General features: G+C 32.3%; 1 protein-coding gene across 6 annotated transcripts; it reads right to left on the minus strand.

Moving 5' to 3' along the window:
• Positions 1–36: 36 nt before the first annotated feature.
• Nt5b (5' nucleotidase B) lies at positions 37–25,390 on the minus strand. 6 transcript variants are annotated; one of them, XM_089703647.1, is made up of 14 exons: positions 25,197–25,390; positions 24,372–24,571; positions 16,398–16,471; positions 16,162–16,279; positions 15,265–15,360; positions 14,928–15,074; positions 14,422–14,698; positions 11,364–11,538; positions 9,274–9,496; positions 8,130–8,277; positions 2,410–2,564; positions 1,979–2,078; positions 1,461–1,587; positions 37–1,081 (listed from the first exon to the last, which is right to left on the minus strand). In XM_089703647.1, the coding sequence occupies exons 2-13, from the start codon at positions 24,539–24,541 to the stop codon at positions 1,480–1,482; spliced, it is 1,791 nt and encodes a 596-aa protein (XP_089559773.1). In that variant the 5' UTR covers positions 24,542–24,571; positions 25,197–25,390; the 3' UTR covers positions 37–1,081; positions 1,461–1,479. The 6 variants fall into 6 exon arrangements, with proteins under 6 accessions (XP_089559773.1, XP_089559777.1, XP_089559775.1 ...); XM_089703651.1 differs by lacking the exons at positions 24,372–24,571; positions 25,197–25,390 and adding exons at positions 18,775–18,968; positions 19,886–20,048; XM_089703649.1 differs by lacking the exons at positions 24,372–24,571; positions 25,197–25,390 and adding exons at positions 18,775–18,977; positions 19,886–20,048.
• Positions 25,391–25,435: the final 45 nt, after the last annotated feature.

Consider the following 25,435-nt stretch of genomic DNA (forward strand, 5'->3'; position numbering starts at 1 on the left):
AAACATTATAAATAGACTCGTTGAAATAAAACACGCAATAATATTGTTCATTTTATTTATTCAATATTGTATCTTTACCTACGTTAACGTATAACGAAAATTTACATTTCCAAAATCACTAGTTTTAATCACATATCTGTTGTAACCAATACAGGCGTAACTGAGAATACTTGTATACACCTCTACATACACAAAACATACAAATACATGTGCAGCTCAGTCAAATTTTACACATTACGTGTACAAAATATCTATCTACCGCAATTATAAACATATTACCATATAACACAATTCTAATAAAGGATATAATAATTACTATGTGCGTTTCAAAAATGGAAAATATTTTTAATGCTTTTAACATTGTCAAAATATATTACTGTAAGATTATGAGAAGATTATTATTATATCGAAATTGACATGTTCCAACTTACACTAACGAATAAAAATACTTATTTATAAGCTCACATAAAACAATAAAATATATTTATTTATTTACATAACATAGATAATCTGCAACACAATATAAAATATATTAAAATTGGCAACGAAAATTACAATTCAATCATTTCTCGCACCCGACAAGAATGCACATTAAGGAATAACAAAAAATAAATCACTAAGCATGATATAACATAGATAAAAGCATATTGTATAAAATGCCACGAGTTAATAACTAATATAAGATTATAACTATGTATAAACGAACTCACAAAATTATTGTACTATTCAATATTAACAATAACATTATGTAATATAATAACATATTCAATTATATAATATGAATCAATGAACATTGGTACAAAACCAACTGACTATTCAATACGGTGAACCTCCAATAAATTTAATTTATTAACTGAGAACTAATATGGTCATACGCCACATTCTCTGAAATATCTAAACCACGGCGTCAAATAAAATCAATATGTCAAAAGAATAAAAGATGTAATGTGGTCAAGAAAACATTTTATATCTAAGATAACAATTACAAGAGATAGTATAACGAAGGTTCAAAACAAATGTCATCAATAAAAAGAACAGGTCTTCCAGCGTTGTCCATTTAAATCTCCATGCAGTTTGTAGCCTGTAAGTAAAAAAATATTATATCTATTTGTATTTTAACAAATATGAGGCAAAAGAACGTCTACGAGAAAGAGAAGCTATGTAGGAAGAAACAATTAGTTTTAAATAATATTGGCAATATTGTGGAACTTTTCAATTTAAATGCTTTTTTTATTAAAGATTCGTGACAAACTGCGTGCGTACAAAACGACTGTAGCCAAGTTACATACGCCTACACATAAATGTAAAAACACTAGGTACGAAAACGGACGGGGCACGGCCGTTTCGCGACACGGTGTAGCATAAATCTGCTTTAATTATTGAAGTTTTAAGCAAAAAATACTTGCTAAATAGAACATTAGCGGACTTTTTTAAATCATCATTTACACCAGATCACTTACCATCACATAATTAGCGTGTCTACTTGTTTCCCTTGGCCACATCCTCGTCATCGGAGCAGTCCTCGTCGTGCGTGTGTGTGAGTCGCCGCGGGGTCTCCGGTCGCACGTGCGGGACTGACGCTGAGTTCTGAAATAATATTTCGTATATACGTATAAATATAAGATTTATTAGGGAATGCAGTCCTATATTACGTGAAACAGAAACCACTAGACCAGGTATTAAAAAAACAATGATTTGTCACGCAGAAATAATGTTAAATTCTATGGGTAAAGAAATATCTCTTTTTTCAGATTTAAATGTTAAGATATTCTTTTTAACCGACTTCAAAAAAGGAGGAGGGTCTCAATACTTTTTAATAAAAAAGTACCAATATACTTGTTAGCTAGTATGATATTATGTATGTATAGATACACGTTATATTTATGTGTCTGAATCTAGGTATAGGACATGAATGGATAGAATGAATATTACAAAAAATGAAGAATTCAACGTAAAAAAATCTATTCTAATTAAATACCTTAGTATCGTTGACATCCTGGGAAGTGGATACGTCTTCAGAAGACACTTCTGCGATGTACGTTGTGCTGAACGCTCTCTGTGCACTTGTTTGCCGGGTTCTATTTAACATATTGCTCAGATTAGTCAAAGCTTTTCAATTTTTTAAATATAAATTCAATGAAAATAATAATGAATACGACATTTTACTAATGTGTTCGGACAGATGCGCGAGTGCGTGTACATCTGTGTGCGTGCAATAGTGCGTATTCTGCATATCAGTGTGCGTGGCATAGATGAGTATGTACTTCTATGTCTATATTGCATTAATTTGTATATATCTATATATGTGATAGTGCTGTGTAGCGTGTGTATTTCTGTTTGCGATAGTGCGTACTGCTTTATCTGTATGTGTGCATGTATCAGTGTATCTGTATGTATCTTTGTGTGTACCTGTCGATGGTGGGCGTGTCGACGGTGAAGCGCTGCTCGTGCGCGACGGTGGACTCGTGCGGCATGAGCATGGCGGGCGCGCGGAACATGTAGCAGAACGGGTAGTACATCAGGTTGAGGAACGACGCCGCGTACAGGTCCGCGTACCTTACCACCTGTGTGGTGGAGTATACTACTTTATAATAATGTTGATAGTTTTTTTTAAGCTATTGCCACAGAATACATAATAGTAGCTAAACGCTACAGAACGGACACTCTCCGACTCCCGCCAAAATTAAACTCTTACCTCACCCCGCGCGATCATACTATAAATGGTCCGTATTTTTCTACAAGGACGAAACGCAACGAAGATTGACAACATTAATCAAAATATTGACTTAAAGTAATTTTATTATTTTGGATTTGTGATTATCGCTTTTCGTAGAAAATAGTTAGATATTGTGCTGTTTACGGATGTATTTCATCAGAAAAACGCGATTTTTTTTTACGCTAGTCACAAATGTGCCAACCATAAAGCGTTAACACACACATTTGCAATCTCTACAGTGTGACTGTCAAAACGGTAATTTTGTATGGAGTGTCCGGGGTGTGCTATTGCATAGCTTCTATCGCGGGCATTGAGCGCGGGGACCGAATCCAGAAATTGCGTAACGAAAAACCTCACGCTCCCCACTCCGACGGGCGCGGAGGTGTGGCTTGAAGGCATAGCATGCAATAGCTTTACCGCGGCAGTCCCCGAGTGCCACACGTCTTTATTTGGTCATAAGTACGATACAGGCTACTGCCGCCTCCCCCTTATAGGAATATAATTTTTTGTTTGACTTTGAAATTTTTATCCGTTCAGTTGTTCTTGTGTTATACGTGGTGTAACTGAGACAACTTTCTTTTATACTTAATATGAATAAAGTAAAGTGTAGATGTTTGTAAGCTTGGATATGTTGTTTGGTCGAGGAGGACTTTGATATTTCCTTGATCTTGGTACTATTTATATTAGAGTAATTATATTATCTAATGACTTTTTCACATAATAATGATATTTTTATCGTAACTTAAACATCAATATTAGATATAAGCTACTTATAATGTAGGTATATGTTGATATCATTGGATATTAATTAATTGATAACGGTAAGACGACTGATACGAATCACATCCTGTATAATCTCAATTGATTAAAAGTAACTATTGTATAGCAAATTATTAAAAAGATGTGTTCATCTTATTATGTTTTATAAAAACAATTGAAAAAATAAGATTCCTTAAGGGCTTGGTCTAGTAGTGCAAACAAATGCATCCTGTCATCCTATATGTAAATAATACAAATGTACTAAGGGAAAGTTGCTCCACTTAATTTTTAAAAATTAAATCATTCGTATGCATAATTTAATATTCGTAATAAGTACCAAAAATGACAATTTGAAACAATTTTCGTGAAAATTACACCGGGTGATTTTTTTTTATCAGTACACAAAATTTGCGAATACTTTCTATTGATATCTTCAACTTCATGTTTATATAATAACTGATCAACTTTTACATAGAAATTTGGACGAAATATAAAAACAAATAAGCTTTCCATACAAAATGCATAACTCTATACATTTTTTTCGACCTAAGTTTCTTAGTGAAAGTTGTTCAGTTTAACTAATAAAACGGATAAACAAATTTTGTATATAATAAAAAAATGTAATGTTTGTGTTAAAAAATTATAAAATAGAAAAATACGCAAATGAAAACAAAAGATATTTATTTCTGACTAGCTTCCGCCCGCGACTCCGTCCGCGCGAATGTCGGTCTTCGCGTCTTCTACAGATTTATTATATTATGTATAATATATAGATTTATATTGATAAACCTAATAAATCTTTTGCTAGCATTCTGATGCTTTATCGGTTGCACTGGATTTATCTCTTTTTTTTTTCAATCGCTTGAATGATATAGGATTGGTCCTTGATGGGCATCGAATGCTGAAGTCTCGAATCAATCAATTCTGACAGTAGGCAATTTATGTAAAATCTTGATAATGGTCCATCATTTTATTTTGCCTAAACGTTACATAATTTTTTATATATTCTATTTTTAACGAATGATTCACTCCAGTCCAAACAGCAAATAAGCAGACTTCTTCAGAAGCAGAAGTCTGCTTATTTGTATTTCAAAAGTGTTATTTTTTGCATTGTATTTCAAATATTAATTTTTAAGCTATTGCATAGCTTCTATCGCGGGCCTTGAGCGCGGGGACCGAATCGAGAAATTCCGTAACGAAAACACCTCACGCTCCCCACTCCGACGGGCTCGGAGCTGTGGCTTGAAGGCAAGCTATGCAATAGCTTTACCGCGGCAGTCCCCGAGTGCCACACGTCATTTTTTTTATTTTTAACCGCATCTTCCGCATTCATGTCTTTTGCCGGAATTAGACATTTAACTTCTACTAGTCCCATTTTCCCTTTTTGATATGGGAGTGTATAAAGTAAATTTTTTAGATATTTCTCGTTATACTTTTAAAAAGTTATTATTGTCATTTTGCTCATTAGGTAAAGTAATTTCGATATCAGTTTTAAGTTTTTTGATACCTGCAATAATAACGTCATAATCGCCTGCACACACTTAACGATTACACCCTGTATACAATCCACCATCCACATTCATAATGTTTTCCTGTCCTCCTCTCCTTTACGCTGTTCACCGATACATTTTAAATGAGTAAATCTGCTACCACTGAAGGATGTTTCATTGTGATCAGCAAATTTTCACCACTGTTGTCGATTATTTGTTTTTCATTTTTAATCAGCAATTGGGAATCATCAGTTTTGTTTTTTGCAGATTGGTGATGTACCCTAACAATACGTCGAAAAGGGAAAGCATCAACGAATTATCGTTTTCGTCCTCTTTTTTTATTCTTCGCGTCTCTGTTACTTGTGTTTGTTTAGTTCTCAACACCCACTGAATTTTCTATGTTATTGTGGTCTTCCATTACATCTGAGTTTTGATGATGTGATGATAATCCATTCGTTTTAATATTGGTACTTAGAGTTGGTAGACTAAACTAGAAATGGCGGACTAAATTTGTCAGCGCGTCTGTAAGATCAGAATATAAAACCAACATCCTGTATTTAAGTTACAAAATTAATAATCAAACAACATGCCGCTACGTTGAAAATGACTAGAAGAAAAAATTAAAACACCTCGGCATATAATTTTGGAGTAAACAAATCATTTTCCCGTATGGGGATTTCCCCGGATGAACTTGGGAAGTTCAAGTTCTCAATACAAGTTTATATTATATTTCGTATTTCTCAAACGAAAAATAAACATTTTTGGAACTTCAAAAATATATTATAAGAAAATTTATGAGCTTACTTTAGTTTTAAAGAAATATACATCCCTTTACTGACACCCCGTAAAATAAAGAAATTGTTGCCAATCACCTTTGCAATCTATTTGGTTTCATTAACTTTATGTTCGAAGATAATTTTTTTTCTAGTAGTTACACGCGTATTTTTTTCGTTTATTTTCCATATCGAAATCAAATGTTTAAAAATACGAATATTTGCACAAAACTAAGATAAAAATAATCAATTAACAAAAATATTAAATTTAATGAAGTAGAGCAACTTTCACTTCGGTATGAAGGAAAATCGAGCGTAGAGCACACGTCAGAACGCTCCGGCCCAAGGAGCGCGACTAAAGAAATTCGCTAGGATTTTTCCTAATTATTTTAAATATTTTTTTAATATTTAAAGAATTATCAAAATTAAAAAAAAAAATTTTTTAAAGGATTAATACTCATTGGTCTTCAACCAACTCGAATAAATTAATGGAAACAATAACTTTTAGCAGTATTTATCAATAGATTTTGTAAGGCAAAAAATGGGAAATTTAATGAATTTATAACGTTCTAATTAGGAAAATCATAAGTTTTTCGGCAATTGTATTCAGCAGTTTTTAATAACGACTATATAAGGATAATAATGCGCTGATCAGATTGTGTAAATTGTAATCGGTTGCAACGTAGTGAGTGCACAAACTTAGCTCGAAATGTCTTTGGGGGAAAGAGACTTATCTTGAAGGCCTGATTAAGGTAACATAAAGTAACTTTATAAATGTGAAAAAATTCACGCGCATTGCGTATATAACACTAATTGATAAACAAGAAAAAAAAATTCAGTTTATCATTTCATTAGCCGGGAAAAAATTGTCAAATAACTTGTTGAAAACGCAATTTTGCTAGACTGCAGCCTTAATTCTATTTCTATATTGCCAATTGGTTGAAAAACCACAAAAGACCAATTATGAATCTTATGTAGCAATATCATCCTTTTATTTTTGGTATAGAAATGTACAAGCCCGTATAACACGACGACTAAACTTATCTGATTGATATAAATTGTATCAATCGAATTAAAATTCAATTGGTTTAACATACGAAACACATAAATCTTGTATCACAAAGGACAGATGGAAGGTTTATTACAATGATCATTGAATCGGATAATCAATACGCAATTACATGAACCATATCTTATACCCCAGCCACACGACTCGACGAGTGGTATGGGAAGTGACGAGGGAAGTAGGCAGGGACGTCGTGTGGCCACGTTACTCGTCATGCCACTCGTCGTGCTCATCGTCCTGCTCACTGCTCCCTACTTTGTCGGCTTTTACGCGCGAGTCAAAGGACCGGCAATACGAGTGCGAATTAGGGATGGGCGTCATAGAATCAACGGACTAGTTAAATTAACCGCCTATAAGTACACTCAACGATTCGACTAGTCCATCGCTCACCAATGCACTAGTTGAATTCAACGGCTAAACAGTCTTATTGATAAGAATAAATTCTTTTCTTTGAAGTTTAAAAAAAAATATTTTTGGTTTACAAGACCAATGTTTTGAATTTAAACTATAAAAACAAACGATAATAAGTTTTTACTTTTTAGTAATACTTTTTTTAGGGAGTATAATTTTTGTAAGAAAGCATAAACATTTATTAATTGTTTTATTGAGATTAGAATTTATTGTTTTAAGAATTTATTTAATAATAGTTATTTATTTTACACATGGACTAGTCGAAGATTTTAACTGGTTGAACGACTAGTTGCTGAACTACATTTGTCATTTAACGATCTAGTCTCGTTGATGAAAAATACGTCGACGACCCATCCCTAGTGAAGAGCGTCGCGATTAATCGCGCGAGTAGAGCAGTGTGTGGCCAGACGGCAATATCGAGGCGAGCGGCAGCGCGATGAGCAGGACGAGGAGCAGCACGAGTAGCAGGACGAGTAGCATAGTGTGGCTGGGACATTAAAAGACAACCACTTAATATGTAAGCAATGGTTGATTCATTCTGATCGCATTCCTATGTCCTGTTAAGACATTTAATAACGTCAATGCAATTTAAATATAGTCATCTAGACTCAACTACGTCACTAGAGTGTGACGTAGGACTCGTAAGAGACAAGAGTCAAATCAATGTTACACCTGAATGGACCAAATTTGTACTACATACGTAGTTTTTTATAAATTACATCAATTCTGATTTCTTTCTTATATCTGGAGAGTTAAGAGTGGTTATTTTTAGAAATGAGTTAAGGAAGAAAATAAAAAATAACAGTAAGTCGTAGTAAAAGTAACGTAAGTTTTAGCCGAGCTCTACAAAACCACTAGGTACCTAATTAAACCTACTTATTATAATATATCAAAAATACAATCAAACTCCATACCTGTGAAGAGAAGAAAGTCTGCCTAGATCCAGATCTAAACAGCGATCCGAGCATTCCGTACGCGAGGTCCATCTTGTGTGTGACGTCACGGATCGCGGCGCGCAGTTTCGATATGTCCGGCTTCTCTTTTGTACTAGAGTCCAAGTCTCTGAAAATAATATGATTATGTATTATAGATTAGGTGGATTAATTACGAAATACATGCCTATAGAGATAATTCTCAATGTTAAAAACAAACGTGTCATAATGCAAGTAGGGAAATGCTTTTTTGAAAAAAGTTTGTAGCTTCGCGAGTGAATATTATTTGCTTCATACTCTATATTAGCATTTAAAAACGTGACTACCGTAAAGGAACTTATTGAAATGTAATAACTTAAATTTTAACTAAATAAAAGGCACAAGAGAAAAGAAGAAAGTTCCGCAAATTAGATCAAACACATAACTGTAAGTTTTACTTTAAATACATGCGGGTGTTATCGATTACTACACTGATCCGCCATACAATTTTCTTTTAGATAAAATTCAAATTGTGTATAATCTAAATAAAATGTCTAAAAACTCAATCATTTTATTTATATTATCAGTATTTAGAACTTTTATCCAATCAATCCTCTCTAACAAAACAAGTCAATTTTTATATAAAATAATTTAAATAAATTATCTACCAGTCTAACATATCGCTTCTAATTAAATTGCCTTATATTTTGTCTCTTAGCAATAGGGCCTATTACATTACCTAGCTTATTTTTGTTTAGAAATTACTCTAATTATGTTGTTGCCTTGGTTAGTAATAGACTTATTAGAACATGTCCTTTCTAATTAGGTGGCCTGATATTGCTTCTAGCAAAGAGACTGCAGTTTTGTCTCATATTTTTGTTTATGTACTAACCTACTAAGGTTACTTGATGTTCGACCTTAGTTTATAAAATAAGTTTCACTCAATAATAAAATAAAATGTTTTGCACGATTACTTTGAGATTGCAGCCGATTTTGATTAAACTTGGCAGATAGACCAAGTTATATACTATTATATAATTATTATATACTATTATATAATTATTATTATGTATCTATAATTGTCTTTACTCGGCCGACCAAAAATGGCCCAACATACTAGCTACAGAACAAAAGAACACACACTCACTTGTACATATCTCCGAGCTGTATATCCAAGTTCTGCAACTGCGCAAACAGCTGGCACTTATCTGTCCACACATGTAGCTCCTGTACCAATTCTGGCACAATGAGGAATGTGCGCCAACCACCGATTTTCTTTGACTTGAGGATATCGCCGAATATGTGGTCACCGATGTAAAGCACGTCTTTGCCCTTTGCGCTTATAAGCTCGGTGAATACGTCACATGAACCTAATTTGGAACAAAATATTGTTTTTGTAATTATTGCATTAGCTGACCTAGCCTAGTACGAACATTGTATATACAAATTTTCATATGGTACTTTTTTGTATAGAACTATACACAATTTGGTTTTGTTCTTCAAAAAAAGGCCAATCCTTTGTTTTAGAAAAATGTACTATCAACAGTAGAAAATAGATTATGTAAGATTTGATTTAGAATATAGCTATCTATATTCTAAATCAAGTAGTAGTAATAGATCATATAATTACATCATGTGGCTTAGGACTAGTGTAGTAGTGTATTGTAGATTATTTAAATACAACTGTTAAAATATGACTGCTCATTTGTATTCCTAAGCGCGAGTTTGAATTGATTTTTTTTTTTAACAACAAAGGATGATCGGGTACCGTATTAATTCAAAAACGAATAAGGAGCGCTATAAAACAACACAATAATTTTTAACAAGTCCAAAAATCAGTATATTAGTACTCTACCTTGATTATAAATTAGATTGGAATTTGCGCGTATAAAAAACATGAGCTGATCATACATTCGTCAAACATAGTTTAATCATCGACAAGATATATGTTTGTACTTAAACATTAATTTACTTATAGATAAGTTTTCTGATAAAGCTCCTCTAATAAAAACAACATCAACTGGACGTTATAAATAAATTAAATGTTTTTGTGAAATATAAATAGCACTCTGCTTTTAAGTTTGATAACATCGTTACTTACTATTTCGTAAATAAATTGTATAAAGTTAAATTAATATTTTATTTCATAATGTATTTAGGAACTTTAATATAAATGATTGCATAATTACAGCATATTACATAGAGACAGCGGTGTGTATAATCTTAACAATTACAATCAAATAGATAAGGATTATCAATTTGTGTACGTCACCCAATCTACTATGATTATAATGTGATAGTGAATCTTTAATAACTATCTATAGATAATACTAGTTATACGATTGTATAAATCAGTATATGTTATACAGATAGATATCAAATCAATTATACAATACGTTATTGACCTTATTAAAAAGCTACGCCTACTGAGCCACAACCTTAAAAGACAAACACGTATCTACAATCTTGTCAATCGGTAATTGAGCACGTTTATTTTAATTCAATTTAGATCTTTATACGGCGACTCTAACGCTATTTAAGGAAGCTTGTATAAAAATAAAACACATAAATATGTGAACAAAGGCTCAAAAATCGCTTGTATTTGGCTTAAGGCCAATAACTTGCCCTGGTTGTGTGTTAATGACATACAATTTTACACATAAACAACTGTGAACACATGGAAACGACGATATTTGCGTGCTTTAGAATAATTATGGTGGATTCTTTCTACATGGGTATTTGGTCATACTCTGTCTTATCAATATAGTGTGGGATTTGGTTAATAAAAAGAAAAATAAACTTGAGAAAAAAAAAATACAAAAATTTAAAAACAAATTACAAAATACATATTTAAATCACTCTGAATGAGCAACTTTGTATATTACAAAGCTCAAAGATAATATTGCGTATTCTAAAAATGCTATCATACTCCGCCATCAAGATTTATCTGTAGACATATTAATGATATTAGTAATCAAATTAGGCAAATATTGCTATCATTTTATACCTACTATTAACCCAATTAATAACACAAAAAACTAAATATGAATGTATATATTATTCCCTTATAAATCTTCTTAACAAAAAAATATTTTAACATTAATTAATTTGTATTGTAACCGATCCTGGATATTAAGTTTGAATTAAACCGTTTAAAGTGGGTAAAAATCGAGTCTTGCTAAGTCAAACAAACATGAAGCTTTTATAGTCGTGTTAAAAATGTTCAAATAACCTTACCTCCAGAATAAACCAGTCCCTCGTGCAACGGTCCCACATGGTGACCCATCTTCAAAGCTCCCGTGCGTGTATCCACTTGTCTTAGAGTTGTACCTTCGCCGAAGAACAGTGGCTTCTTGGCATCCACTACGATCCAGTCGAAGTATGTCTTCCAGTTTCTGTGTGGCTCGCCGGGCTTAGGGAAATTTTTAATTATTATTTAGAAAAAAATTAAGGATAGGAAAAAAACGTTATATCGTAGTAATAGCGTAGACCGCTAGGTTAGCTAACCTAACTTCACAAAATATATAATTACTTATGTCCTTTCGGTTGTATGTGTATAACAGTATAGCTCTATATACACTGAATTATTACATCAAGAAGCAACTGTATACCAAATTTCCGCTAAATCAATTCCATAATATCATACAGATACTTTGTGTTACGATCTACAAAAATAAAACATGAATAAAGGCTAAGTATGTTACGCACCCACGCGTTTATATTTAGAATGGTTCTTTATATCTCTACTAGATCGTAGAATTAATAACGCAGAAGCGTCTTAAGTTTCTGACAATGATGAAGATTGATATTTCAAAATACTTGGAAATATAAAGTATCTTCTGTGTTGTTTCGTTAAAAAAATCATATCGTTATTGAATAAACCATAAAATACTTCACATATTAATAAATTGGAAGCGTTTTATGTGACTATCAATAAATTTTTACGTTCAAATAACATAACGCCGCCTACGATTCGATCATCAAGCGAATATTCCAAAAGTAATAAAGAAAAACGCTTATTATTTTGATCAAATAACGTTATTTTAAATAATGAAAAACAACTTTGACATTAACAACGTTAACAATCTGTTTACAGTTACTAAAATAGATAAATGGAGTGCAAAAATAATGATTACAAAGAGTTTTATTACTTTTTTTATAGATTTTAATTGTAATGCGCAGATTTTCGTCTAATCAAATACGAATAGAAATAAGTTTTAAGTAAGTTGTTTAGCAATAATTTATTAAATCTGTAAAGTATTTTGGGATGTCTAAATAAAAAAAATGTTGTGTGGTTTTATGAAACCACGGTAAAAGTGAAACTGTTCGAAAGGTTCCGAACACTGCTTTGTGTAGCGCATGTCGCGTGACGGTCACGCGACACACGCTATACACGCGACATGCGCTACACAGACCAAAAAGTTTGAGACGATGTAATAAAAGTTTCACTTTAAAAACACAAAAATATATGATATTAAATGGTCATGCAGAAAACAAAAACATCGGAATGCCAAGGCCACAAGATCACACTCCAAACATTATAAATCAAGTAAGTATTATTCTTTGACGAACGTGTCTCCGGTACATAAATGACATTTTTCCTTGACCACGATGTTTGCAAAACCGCAGATCGCTCCTCTCTGCGTATTCTATTGCATCGTAATTATATTACATAACACAAAAACAATTCATTTAACTCTATATTACGCATTAAAATCAACGTGTACTTTGTCCTATTTTATTTAAACTTAATATATGAGTAGAGAGATTAGATATTGCTGTATGTTTAAAGGTTACTCAACTTTCGAGTTACTTTCGATTTTTAAATATTTAAATCTAAGTAATACGTAAATCCGACATAAATTACGACTGAAATTGAAATTTTGAATATAATGTACGTGTGAATTTTCTACAGTTATGCTAATTTTCATGGAAATCCGTGTAGACCATGACATAAACATTACTTATCATTTACTTACTTACTTAACGAAACTTATCATTCCGAACGCATATCATGGCGGCCACCTATGTGTCAAAACTCAAAGCACAGATAAAGTAACAAGCTAATAATTTTCGTAATTATAAAACTAGATTTCGACACGTTGATTTTAAAATTAGTTAGGTACTTAGTAATATTAGTTAGTTAGTTAGGTAGTACTCAAAATTTCTTTTATATGCCGACGACTTAAAAATATATTCTTCCATTTCAAATAAAAATGACATTCGTCTTATACAAGAAGACCTTGATAGGTTAGGCGAATACTGCAAAAACAACAAGCTATACCTATCTTACAATAAATGCAAACATGTCCGTTTTACTAAAAATATAAATATTATTCCATCAAAATTTAAACTAGGAGAACACATTCTTGATACCGACTCTTCTATTCGTGATTTAGGCGTCTACCTTGATGCTAAACTCACAATGGACGTACATATTGACTACATATTGAATAAAGATTACCGTATGTTGGGTTTCATCACCCGAATTACTAAGAATTTCAGACGAAAGGATACATTTATTTGCCTCTACCAATCATTAGTTAGATCACACCTCGATTATGTATCTCCTATATGGAATCCATTTTATAATTGCTATATAAATAAATTGGAAATGATACAGAAGAAGTTTCTGCGCACACTTAACTATCGCTTATGCTCTCCCAGATGCTCATACAATCAACTCTTAGAAAAATATAACATGATGTCCTTGTCCAACAGACGTTCAGTAACTGATGCTGTCACTTTAAGAAGCATTTGTGTAGGTGAAATTGATTCTCCGAACTTACTAGCCGACTTGTCCTTTCGTGTGCCTTCGCGACCAACTCGTTCCAAATGTCTTTTCCACATACAACATACCAGAACCAACGCAGGACAACGCGCGCCACTTCACAGAATGTGTGTCTTACACAATGACAAACTAAATGAAATAGATCTGTTTTCATGCTCCCGATATAGTTTCAAATGTTCAATAAACCAATTATATGTATAAACCTTTTAACTTTGAATAAGTATCTACATGCTTAAATTAATGCTTTTTCTCCCGGTTTAATATTTCAGAAGTCTGTATTCGTTTTAAATATTTGGCTACCTTGCAACAGATAATAATTGTATTGTGTTTTTTTTTTTCTTTTACTTTTTCTATTATGTTCACTGTGAGACGTAGAGGAAACAATTGTTAATGTTATTATTGATTATGTCATTAATTTATGTATACGCCTTTAATTGTTTCTGTAAGATCTCCAAATAAATAAATAAATAAATATTAACACTTTTGAGTGTCAAAGCGACTCACCTTAGCGCCATGCGGGAAATCAAACAGATAGTTCATGATCTTGTCTGTGAAATTGTAATCACTGTTCGTGAGTATGAACAACTTGGCTCCACTTTCTCTTATCCTGTACAAGAAAGTTGGTAGCCTTTCATCTTTCTTCAAGTATAAGTCTAAGTTTTCAATAGTTTTCTTCTTGAGGTCTCCGTGAATATGCACATAGTCCACTGCGTTCCTAACGTCTTGGAATATAGACTTGAACGACATGGCCAAGTCGCCGCATCTTACGCCGGTTTTTTCTCTAAAGGCATTGAAATAAATAATATCACAATATTATGTAAATTCCAAATAGAAAAAAAAAACTTTTATAAAAATAAAATTAAGTATACGAACAAAAAGTTTAATAAGAGAAGAAAAATCTTTTTTCATGAAAGTTTCAAGGAAGTTTAGAAATTAACAGGGTAAAATTATGAAACAAAAATATATTTTCGCAATTAATATGATATTAATAAATTATTTGTTTTGCTCACCTTGTGTATTGTGGAGAGTTTGTGAAGAAATCTATCAAACACGCTATCAAATAAGTCTCGGGCAGATTGAACAATGTGTTCAGTACATATACTCTTGATTCATCCAATGTTAAGAATTTGTTAGGATATAATTCGTATACTTGAGAACTGGAACAAAAAATATTATTATAAAGAAGAATGTATATATTTAATATTAGTTAGTTATAAATTTAATGTTTTGACAATGTTAATCGAAAAATTGCAAACTACAGTAACAATTTTGTAGTCCCACTAAAATATATATTAAAGACAACAATACAAAGAAAGATTAATAAAAAAATATAAGAAAATAACTTACTGTTTAAGAAATTCAAAACCATGCACGCACACAAGAATGTTCCCGTATGCGTCTACTTTCAACAAGTTACCGTATAGTGTGTCGAACCACAGACCTCTGAAAAAGATTTATTTTGTCTTATTTTCATAATATTTGAAGAATACAATAATATTTGTAAGTAGTATTATTTACACTATGACTTGGGTTATTTGACTGGTACGCACTTTGTCTTATTTTAAATAGCTTAATTTTAAGCTCATACATTGATATCTACGCACATTGTCTATTTACTTTTTTTAATTAAGTATGTACATAATTTTTATTATATATTTCATAATAATATCTGATAAAGTATGTGTTTCAAATGATATTTTATCGGACAGATGAGTATGCATTATCTTTTACCGTCGCGTCGTTACTTCAAAACGTTAAACGCATATGCTTGTTAATCAGAATTGGTATATTAATTATCAATGTATATTTAATAAAATGTAATTGACATAAACTGTGATAATAATGTTTCACACGAATTGTAATGACAATACAAATATAATTTAACGAACGCCAGGGTGACAATCATTTCTAAATACGCGACAATGTTATCTTTTATTTTTATGATAATGTATCTAAATTAAAGCCATTATGCACGTATTTCCTTTCATACACCCTTTAAAACTTCTTTTTAATAGCCCTGGTTTAGCATAGACAAATGTAAAAATTATGTATGAAATACTGCACCCGACACATAAATGCTTGTAGTACGAACATAGATGACATCATGACCTATTTCTAGCCCATCAGTCATCGATAAGTATTTATACTGTTTCAACTTCTCCTACATAATAAAATTAGGCTGGAATATCGGCGTTAAAATATTTATCAATTCCTCTTCCTTTCATCCTTAGTTTATAAAATTACCTCACTGGAAACGACGGATCGTATTCGAATTCTAGAATTTCTCGTGGATACCCTTTGTTCACTAATCTTTCTTTGGTCAAGTTGAATCCTAACGTTTCATACTGTGGCGATTTATACTCTGCAACAAATTTCAACCTTGAATTAAATTTGAACACACAATGCACACCATTTCACGGTACTAATGACTCAACGCGTACTTATTTGTTGATAAAAAGAAATGCAGTACGCTTACTCACCTGCCAGAGTGTAATCCATGTCGAAGCCGTAAAATTTAACATTTTCTAAATGCAGCGATCTGTTCACAAAGATCCTGTAACAAATTGATACGACGTTAGTATTCTAAGCGAGGTGAGACTGATGATTACCATATTCATATAGGACGGAAAAGTAGGACACAATGACAAAGTGTCGTGTGTTTCACACTCGATGATAATAATTCGTCTATTTTAGTTCGTTCGTGCTTAGAGTTAATTTTGTTGGGAAAATCATAATTTTTAAAACTGGTTACATTTCTCTTAGTAAGTTTACCTACGTATTAACTATTAAAACTAGATAATTAAATTTCTGTGAATTGAGGATAATATCGGTAGAGTAAATTATTATTTTAAAATTGACATAAACAACAATTACGTTTTCACATAATTACTAATGTTAAATCGGCTTCAGCCCAATGGTTGTCTAACCTATTTGTTAAATAAACCACTTTTTGGTTGGCTTTCTCTAGGAAAAAAATAGCTCCTACATAATATTATAATTAGTGCTAAACAAAAAGGTGGACGATAATTAATACGTCATGACCTTGTACAATATCCAAATATTCGAGGAAAAAAATAAATAAACTTAAAATGAATCAAATACTTTGGCAAACCATTTTACAGCAATTATAAGGCAGATTCGATTTTTATTATTCGCTATTTTTAAACGAACGTCAGATATGGTATCATTCACACAAGTGTGCAAAATAAATATTGCAATATAACATACAAGACAACACAAAGAGGGTCTTTGTTCTATAGATTCTATAAAAAAAAATTGAATCGATCATTCAATATACTCAAATATGTACTACGCCGGCAAAAGCGGTACATTCATAATGACCCAACCCAGTTTAAATGCATAATATGGTATCAATAAAATTTGCAGTGAAACAAAATCATAACATACGTGCTAGTGAAACCAAAATCAATAAGCTTTACTTATAGATTAGAGTAGAGCCGTCTAAGAACTTTGGTTTTGTGCTAGATTTAGACGGAATTAAAGTCCGTAACAACTAACAATCAGCCAGCCAATTAAAAATATCACGCGATTACAGCCATGTCAGAGTCGGAACACTCTTATCGCAAAATTGACTACACTGGAACTACACAGTTCGGGGAGTTAACGAGCGAAGGCACGTAACCATCAAAGATATTCATTGCAGCAATGCGTGAAAACTGATCAAAAAATTACGAACAACAAGTTGTAACAATCAGGAAATAAGTAAATGCGACGAAATGTCCGTATTGTTTTTCTAAACTACAGCATTCTCAAAATACCACAGTCCACAATAAAAAAAATTGTCATAAAGATTAATCATATTGATTTACTAGCTTTCGCCCACGACTTTGTACGTGCATCCCCGTTCCCGCAAGAATTTCGGGAAATCCTTTCTTAGCGGATGCCTACGTTCTAACATCTACCTGCATGCCAAATTTCAGCCCGATACGTCCAGTGGTTTGGACTGTGCGTTGATAGATCACTATATCAGTCACCTTTGAGTTTTATATCTATAGATGTTTAATTGATTTAAATAAATCTCATCTATTTTGGATATTGAACATCATCATCAAGTTTCATATAAAAGTCTACGATCTCATTTTAGAAGTCAATAAACACTTCCAATGTCAAGCATGTTGTTGTGCAAGCCAGGTGTGAATACTGATTTAAATATTGGCGCCGTTAAGTGCTGTGGTTCGATTTATAATAATGGCAGATTGTGACACTACCGACAGCAAAACGCAAATATGTGCCATTATACCCCGAAATCTGCCAAGTCGCTTGTGTATGAATGCCAATGACATCCCTGCAATATAATTCTTCCAGAGCGTGTTCTCCAGCGATCTCGAAATAATCATTACGGCAGTGTCAAAATTTCAGTGAATTATTACAGTATTCACTGCTACTTCCTATTTATAAGCCTCGTCTAAATTTTGCTACAGTTTCATATAAAAATTACTAGCATATATTTTTATACGACATTGCAAAATATTTATAAACATAACCGGACGCAGTCATCGAAAGTATTGTAAATATAGATTGTTAGTGTTATGTTATCTGTACATGGTGGCATTTGCTGTTAAGTACTTCAATCATGATACCAAGAAATCATCATTTGAGATGAATGTAAGCATCCGCTTGGACCACTTTGTAATGAGAAGAATCCCTTTCTTTAATCTTCGTGATTGCTATGTAGAGTAAAATTCTTCGTCTGTGTCTTTTTTTGTATTTTTGTATGTTACCTTATTTTTCTTTTATGTGCCTATCCTCAAAATTTGGATACAAGCATGTTGCGTGCGTACCTACCTACCTTAACCTTTAAACCACTACGGTTAAATAAATCTCAATAAAACTTACTCATTCGGAGCTGCCGTATACCGGTCTCCCTTTCCGTAAGAGGAACCATTGGCCGCAGAATATTCAGACGTTCCATTCGCCATTAGCTCTTGATACCTCATGGCATTACAATTCAACGAATATATTTTTAACACACTCCCGCTTTCGCTTTCAACTTGTATTCCAATGTTAGTAAACACAACTTAATTTTTTACCTAGCAACACTAATACTGACTTGTTTGTAATACCAAATGTAGAGATGGTGTTGCGCTCACTATTAACCAAATACAGGAAGCATTTGAGTAGATATCCTTGACAGTAACAAGGTTAAAAGACCTTAATGGGTACTCCGAATCATGCCAAGATTGCGTGCACGGGATTTTCGTTTATAATGCATTTATAGAGTACATCTTCTGACATTTTCTCAAAAGTTGAATGTTTACGTAAACAAGACGGCATGTTTATAGCCGAATTAACTTATTAAGATGACAAAATTCTGGGTCAATAAACGGTCAGAGTGAGGGTTAATTCAAAAGAATGGTGTCATATACGTTTGAGTAAGTATAATGTTCTGTTGTGAAACGATTGAAATTTCATTAGGGAGAGGATACAGAACGCCTGGGGGAGCGCTGCCAGGAGACGACAATCGATATAGTTTTACCAGACGCTACATCACGGTAATTATGTTATTGCTATTGAATTTCAGAGTAAGGTCAACGGTTCCAAAGTACCAATTACCATACCAATGTACGTACAAAATTTGCTCATTATAGAATGAATTTATGAATACATTAAAATATTATATTGTTGAAATTGTGTGGGTGGCTTTTCGCCTTTCTATCTTAAATAATTGACGGTGTAACAAACTGGTACAGCTTGTACATTGCTTGCACAATAATTTCTGTTGACCATGGAGGTATTAATATTTAACTAAGTGATAGTGATTATAAAGTAAATGCACGAATTATATTATAATCACGTTTCAATAATGAAAAAGATCTGTTACCATCAAAGATATTCAGTACTCAAACACAAAAAAACGATATTCGAAACAAATTTCACACATCACATACATTTGTATTATAAACAGACGTATAAATAATAAATTTGTATAAAGTGTAATTCGCAAAACCTTTGTCTACGATTCGTCGCGGTCGCACTGATTTGATCAGGTGGTGTTTAATTGTACTTTGAACAAAAAAACATCTACTGAACATCCGATAATGAGTACGAAAAACCGCGTAACTAGCAATTAAAGACAATGCGACGTTATCAAGCGGCAAAGCATTCGCGTGTACTGACGCCATTCACGTCGGCGTCGACGTTAGTCCATCCACTACTTCCCCCGCGACCGCGCTAACAGCTGATTCACAGCCTTACATCTAAGTCAATGCTCGAAAGTTGACACTAAACTGTGTCAATGAATACGAATAGGCTTTTAAACAAACAAAAACATTCCATGGTATGATTGATGGTATGAGACATGACATGCTTAGAAAGCCGCTAGACCAGACTCCAAAATGATTACAGGACATGGCGTAACTTACAAAAATAATTTATTAAATACGGACAACAATTTCATAACCTAAATCGAGAAATAAATACAATGCTATCGTTCAAAGCAAAAATTATAATACACTAAAATGCATTTATAATAAATTAAAAAATCCGTGAAATACCTCATAATGATAATAAAGTGGAAAAATATACAATCTATCAGAACAACAATTGACCCATTGTAAATTTTACAATAGGAAAAATATACAAGAATAATAAATCGTCTAATCAAACATTCCGGGTGTGTGAATGGAAATATTGATAAAAATCTTCCACGTCATAAGATAACACTATTTGTCATAATACATACTTAAAGTGAACATGTAATCATTGTCAACTTAGTGATGAAACTTTTAAGAAATTTGTTAGTTTGTACGATTAGGCGGAGAAATAATACATATTTTATTTCTAATGCAAGCGGAGGTAAAACTCCTGTGCTTATACATATTATGTAAATGGCAGGATGCTCCAGATAAAAAAAACGGGTCATAGAAATAATGATTGAATATATCAAAATATATCAAAATAAATTATATTTATATTCTCCAACTTAAAAATCCATCCATAAACATTTAAAATAATTTGAATACAAAAATTATTAAAACCGAATAACAATCACCGCAAATCTCAAGGCTGACCTAACAAAAAAACAGAAGAGTCTGTAATGTTAAATGTAACTAGGAATAAATGGTATGTTTACTGATTTCATTGATATATCTATTTGCATAATTATTATAGCTATGACTATGACTATAGCTATGACTATATAATTATTATAATTATTATAGTCTATGACAATATACATTTACTATAATTATGCCATAATATTAAACCCAACTGATGGGAATAAACAGTCTGATAAGAGTTTTATGGACACCCTAGCCAATCGAGGCATGATTCTGTGAAAAATACTGTGCATCTTTATGTAAATACATTTTCAGATTTACTTTGGATTCGGGAGAATGGTAAACAAAATCTGACATACTCCAGTTACATATCTAAATATGTAATTCTATTGACGAGAGACGAAGTCGATAAGATTTTAGAAATTGTAATGTAGTCAAATTTTAATAGTTTTAACAAACAATATTGATGAAAAGTTATAGAATAATATCAATTATTCTTGTAGATAAATGCTCGCATCTTTAATTATTGTTCTTCGAAACGTTTAAATTAACATTTTCATCTAAAGTCAAGTAATTTTACAGTTCCGAGATTTCATATACATATGTACTTAGGTCCTCCCCGTTCCCAAAAAAAAATTATTAGGTACGTATCGTTATATAGAGCGCGCGGAAGGTGTTTAAAAAGTTCAGTTAATCAAAGTTAATTCGGCTCTTATTATTTGTGAGTGTTATTATACATTGATCTAATATGAACAGGACGAGTAATTACATATCAAACTTCAACGGTTTTAATGACGGAATTTGTAGTAAAAAATAATAATAATTAATAACCAGTACCTACTTAAAAAATTGTTTATCTGGTTCGTGAATAAAAACAATCACAAATTTCTTAATTCTTCCTATCGAAGTTATGGGTAAATTTAATAAAATACGCAAGTTTCTGAATAGATACAGCTTAATATCGCTGACGATGAGATCTTTCCAAGACCGGCAAATGAATTTATAACATCAATAAGATAATAATTCAATGAATAAACTATTTGCGAACATGTTACTGCTACTGAAGGTAGAAGTTGCGTCACAAATAATGTTTACATTAGATACGCACCTGTGCTCCAAGCGTCTCTTATCAAGCCACGTATTATGCACCATATTAATAGTCTCTGCGTAACTGTCTAACTCTAGCTCGCTTTTGGATAGAGGTTTGTCAACTCCAGCAATAGACTTATCGGGTATCTCTAAAGTTTCGTTTCCTGCCAGAAAAGTCACAACCGGTCTCGGTTTCGAAGACGAATTTGCGCGTGCGCGTATCTGTTGTGGACTAACTGATGGCGAAAGTGGATACGCAACTTCAAATGCGTCTGGCATTTTATTTTTATTTATTTGTTACAGAACAACGTGTTACAATTGGCGTGCAAGGATGTCGGACAAATACTGACATTAAATGTAAATGTAGACGCAAATAAGATCGTCACTAATTGACCCCACATTGTGATAACACTTTTGTTGGGTCAAGATAAAACAAAATGATGTAAATTCACATATTGTATCATCAGTATCTAAGTGCTAATAATATTTGTAAATACTTTTCATGCTGTATGTAAGTGAAAGTATTATCAAAATTTATTAAAATTTATCTTGCTTTGTTTACTTGTTTTGAATGTTATAAAATCTTTAACAAGGAAATGTAGAGTCATTTTTATTTGACAATTATTTTTACACAAAATATTTGTAAATGAAGTGCTTGAACTGTTTACTAGAATTTTTGTAGAGCAAAATGTATTCTATACAAAAGACAAATAGGTAGGCAAGTTGAGATGTAACATTTTCTTTTCAATTTCTTTTGATTGATGGTGCAAATAAAATGTTAGTGAACTTAGCAGATCATTTTTAGCAGATCAAAAAAAAATGTGAGTTCTTATCGCGTGCAGTTGAGTTCTACAGTTCCTGATACTTTTTAGAAATAGTTCTGGCGTTTTTACCTTAAAAAACGACATTTGAAAAAATAATCTGCCAACTTCCCGTAGCAGATTATTTTTAGCAGATCAAAAAAAAAATGTGAGTTCTTATCGCGTGCAGTTGAGTTCTACAGTTCCTGATACTTTTTAGAAATACTCGCGTAAAATGAAACACTAGAAAATTTATTTATGTCATATTTCATCACGCCGTAGCACCATGCCGTAGCATCATGCCGTAGCATCACGCCGTAGCATCACGCCGTAGTATCATGCCGTAGCATCATGCCGTAGCTTCATGCCGTAGCATCATGCCGTAGCATCATGCCGTAGCATCACGCCGTAGCATCACGCCGTAACACATGCCGTAGCATTACGCCGTAGCATCACAGCGTAGCATCATGCCGTAGCATCACGTCGTAGCATCACGTCGTAGCATCACGTCGTAGCATTACGTCTTAGCATCACGTTAAGCCGGGTCCAGGTCGGGTTTTTTCAAATGTCGTTTGTTAAGGTAAAAACGCCAGAACTATTTCTAAAAAGTATCAGGAACTGTAGAACTCAACTGCACGCGATAAGAACTCACATTTTTTTTTTTGATCTGCTAAAAATGATCTGCTACGGGAAGTTGGCAGATCATTTTTTCAAATGTCGTTTTTTAAGGTAAAAACGCCAGAACTATTTCTAAAAAGTATCAGGAACTGTAGAACTCAACTGCATGCGATAAGAACTCACATTTTTTTTTTGATCTGCTAAAAATGATCTGCTAAGTTCACTAACATGCAAATAAACAACATTATTCTAGAAGTGGCCTCTAAAATCATTATGTTATAGATAATGAAGGTATAATTGATGGAGGGTGTCCTGTCTTTAATATTTAAAATGTACTTATTACGAAAATATCTTTTTTCTATAGTGTAATTTTTTTTTCATGCAACACACGTAAAAGCAATCAAAATATTAAATTTAATTACATTTTTTTACTTAGCAACATAAAGATTATTAGTATAGTAAACAGATAAAATAAATTTTATGAGGTTTGTGATAAGTACCATTTCAATAAATGATAATTATAATGTTTTAGCTAGCAGTTTTGAGTCTTATTTTTATTACTCTACAATTCTAAACATTATCTTCTTTCAATTTCTCATTCCCCAAGGATAATAAACAATACATAAATCTATACTAATATTGTAAATCTGAAGAGTTTGTTTGTTTGAACGGGCTAGTCTCAGGAACTACTGGTCCGATTTGAAAAATTCTATCGGTGTTTGATATCCATCATTGAGGAAGGCTATATACAATTATGTTGAGACCAACAGGAGCGGAGCCACGCAGGTGAAACCGCGAAGTGCAGCAAGTAATGAATATAACTATTTCTTCATTATCCAAATTTACTAAAATACGTTGTTCTAATTGAATTGTGTAGTCAAAAATACCTGTAACTAAAATAGCATTCATATAAAGTAAAAATATATACCTGTGTTCAGCTCTTCTGTAATACTTCTTAGACAAGAGGAGACTATCCTGATGTTGAAGACATTCTTTCTGCTTGCACACATCAATTCCAGCCATTTTTGAAGTCTTTGAGATCTTTGGATATCTTTGGTAATGAAGCAAGTTTATTAGGAAGTATAGTGGTTTCCTCATACACAAATTTCAGTGGCCACTATGAGGAACCTGCAATATAAAATTTATTTAAAAATGACAACATTATTGTGTACTTGTAATAATCCTATAACTTCATTCTTTTTTCTCAAAATGTTCAGGATAAGGCAATGCAAATTACATATAATATTTTGAGGATTATGTGGTAGGAATTAAAGTGGACTCTACACTGTCATTGCAATACATATGTACTACAAGAAAATTAAATTTTCACCAACAATATCAAATTTTTTACATGTGAAATAACTAGGTACCGAATGAAATATTTAACATTTAGATATTTAAATATATTATATAATGAAACATCTACCTAATAGTTAAATTGAGTACCAATAAACTTTTTCTGTGAATGAAAGCAGTGTATGTTGTGAATGTTTAATGTTTATCAAATAAACTGGAAATTTAACATGCGCCGAATGATTAGCGGACTTGAATATGTGTGGTATTACGCCACTACAAAATATAAATAGTTTCACAGAAGTATGATGCTTACTTAGTGCTATAAATAACTACGCACATAATTTTTCTTTTTAAAGTGTCATAAAATGTAAAGCAAATATATTAAATATCTCATACAAAGCGTTTACACACAATATTAAATCCAAAATTATGGTTTATAACTAATTTTAGATCTTACCGTTTCTAAAAGTAGATGCCTATTATTTTCGAATTCTAAGAATACTAATATTAATACACTACGCTCAAGACTACGACATGAGTAAACTTTCTTATCACTCTTCTTTAGTTAAACAGTTTATTGGCTATTGCATTTTCGCGATAAGAAAGGAAAACATACCACACAAATTAAAACTCAACAGTCAAGAACAAAATCAAAATTAGTGTCAATTGTCACTTGTCACTGTCATTTACAACCTG

Source organism: Colias philodice, chromosome 14, assembly GCF_061535455.1.
Source record: "Colias philodice isolate Cphi_HAF_F1 chromosome 14, ilColPhil1 Martin Lab GWU primary, whole genome shotgun sequence".
NCBI lineage: Eukaryota > Metazoa > Arthropoda > Insecta > Lepidoptera > Pieridae > Colias > Colias philodice.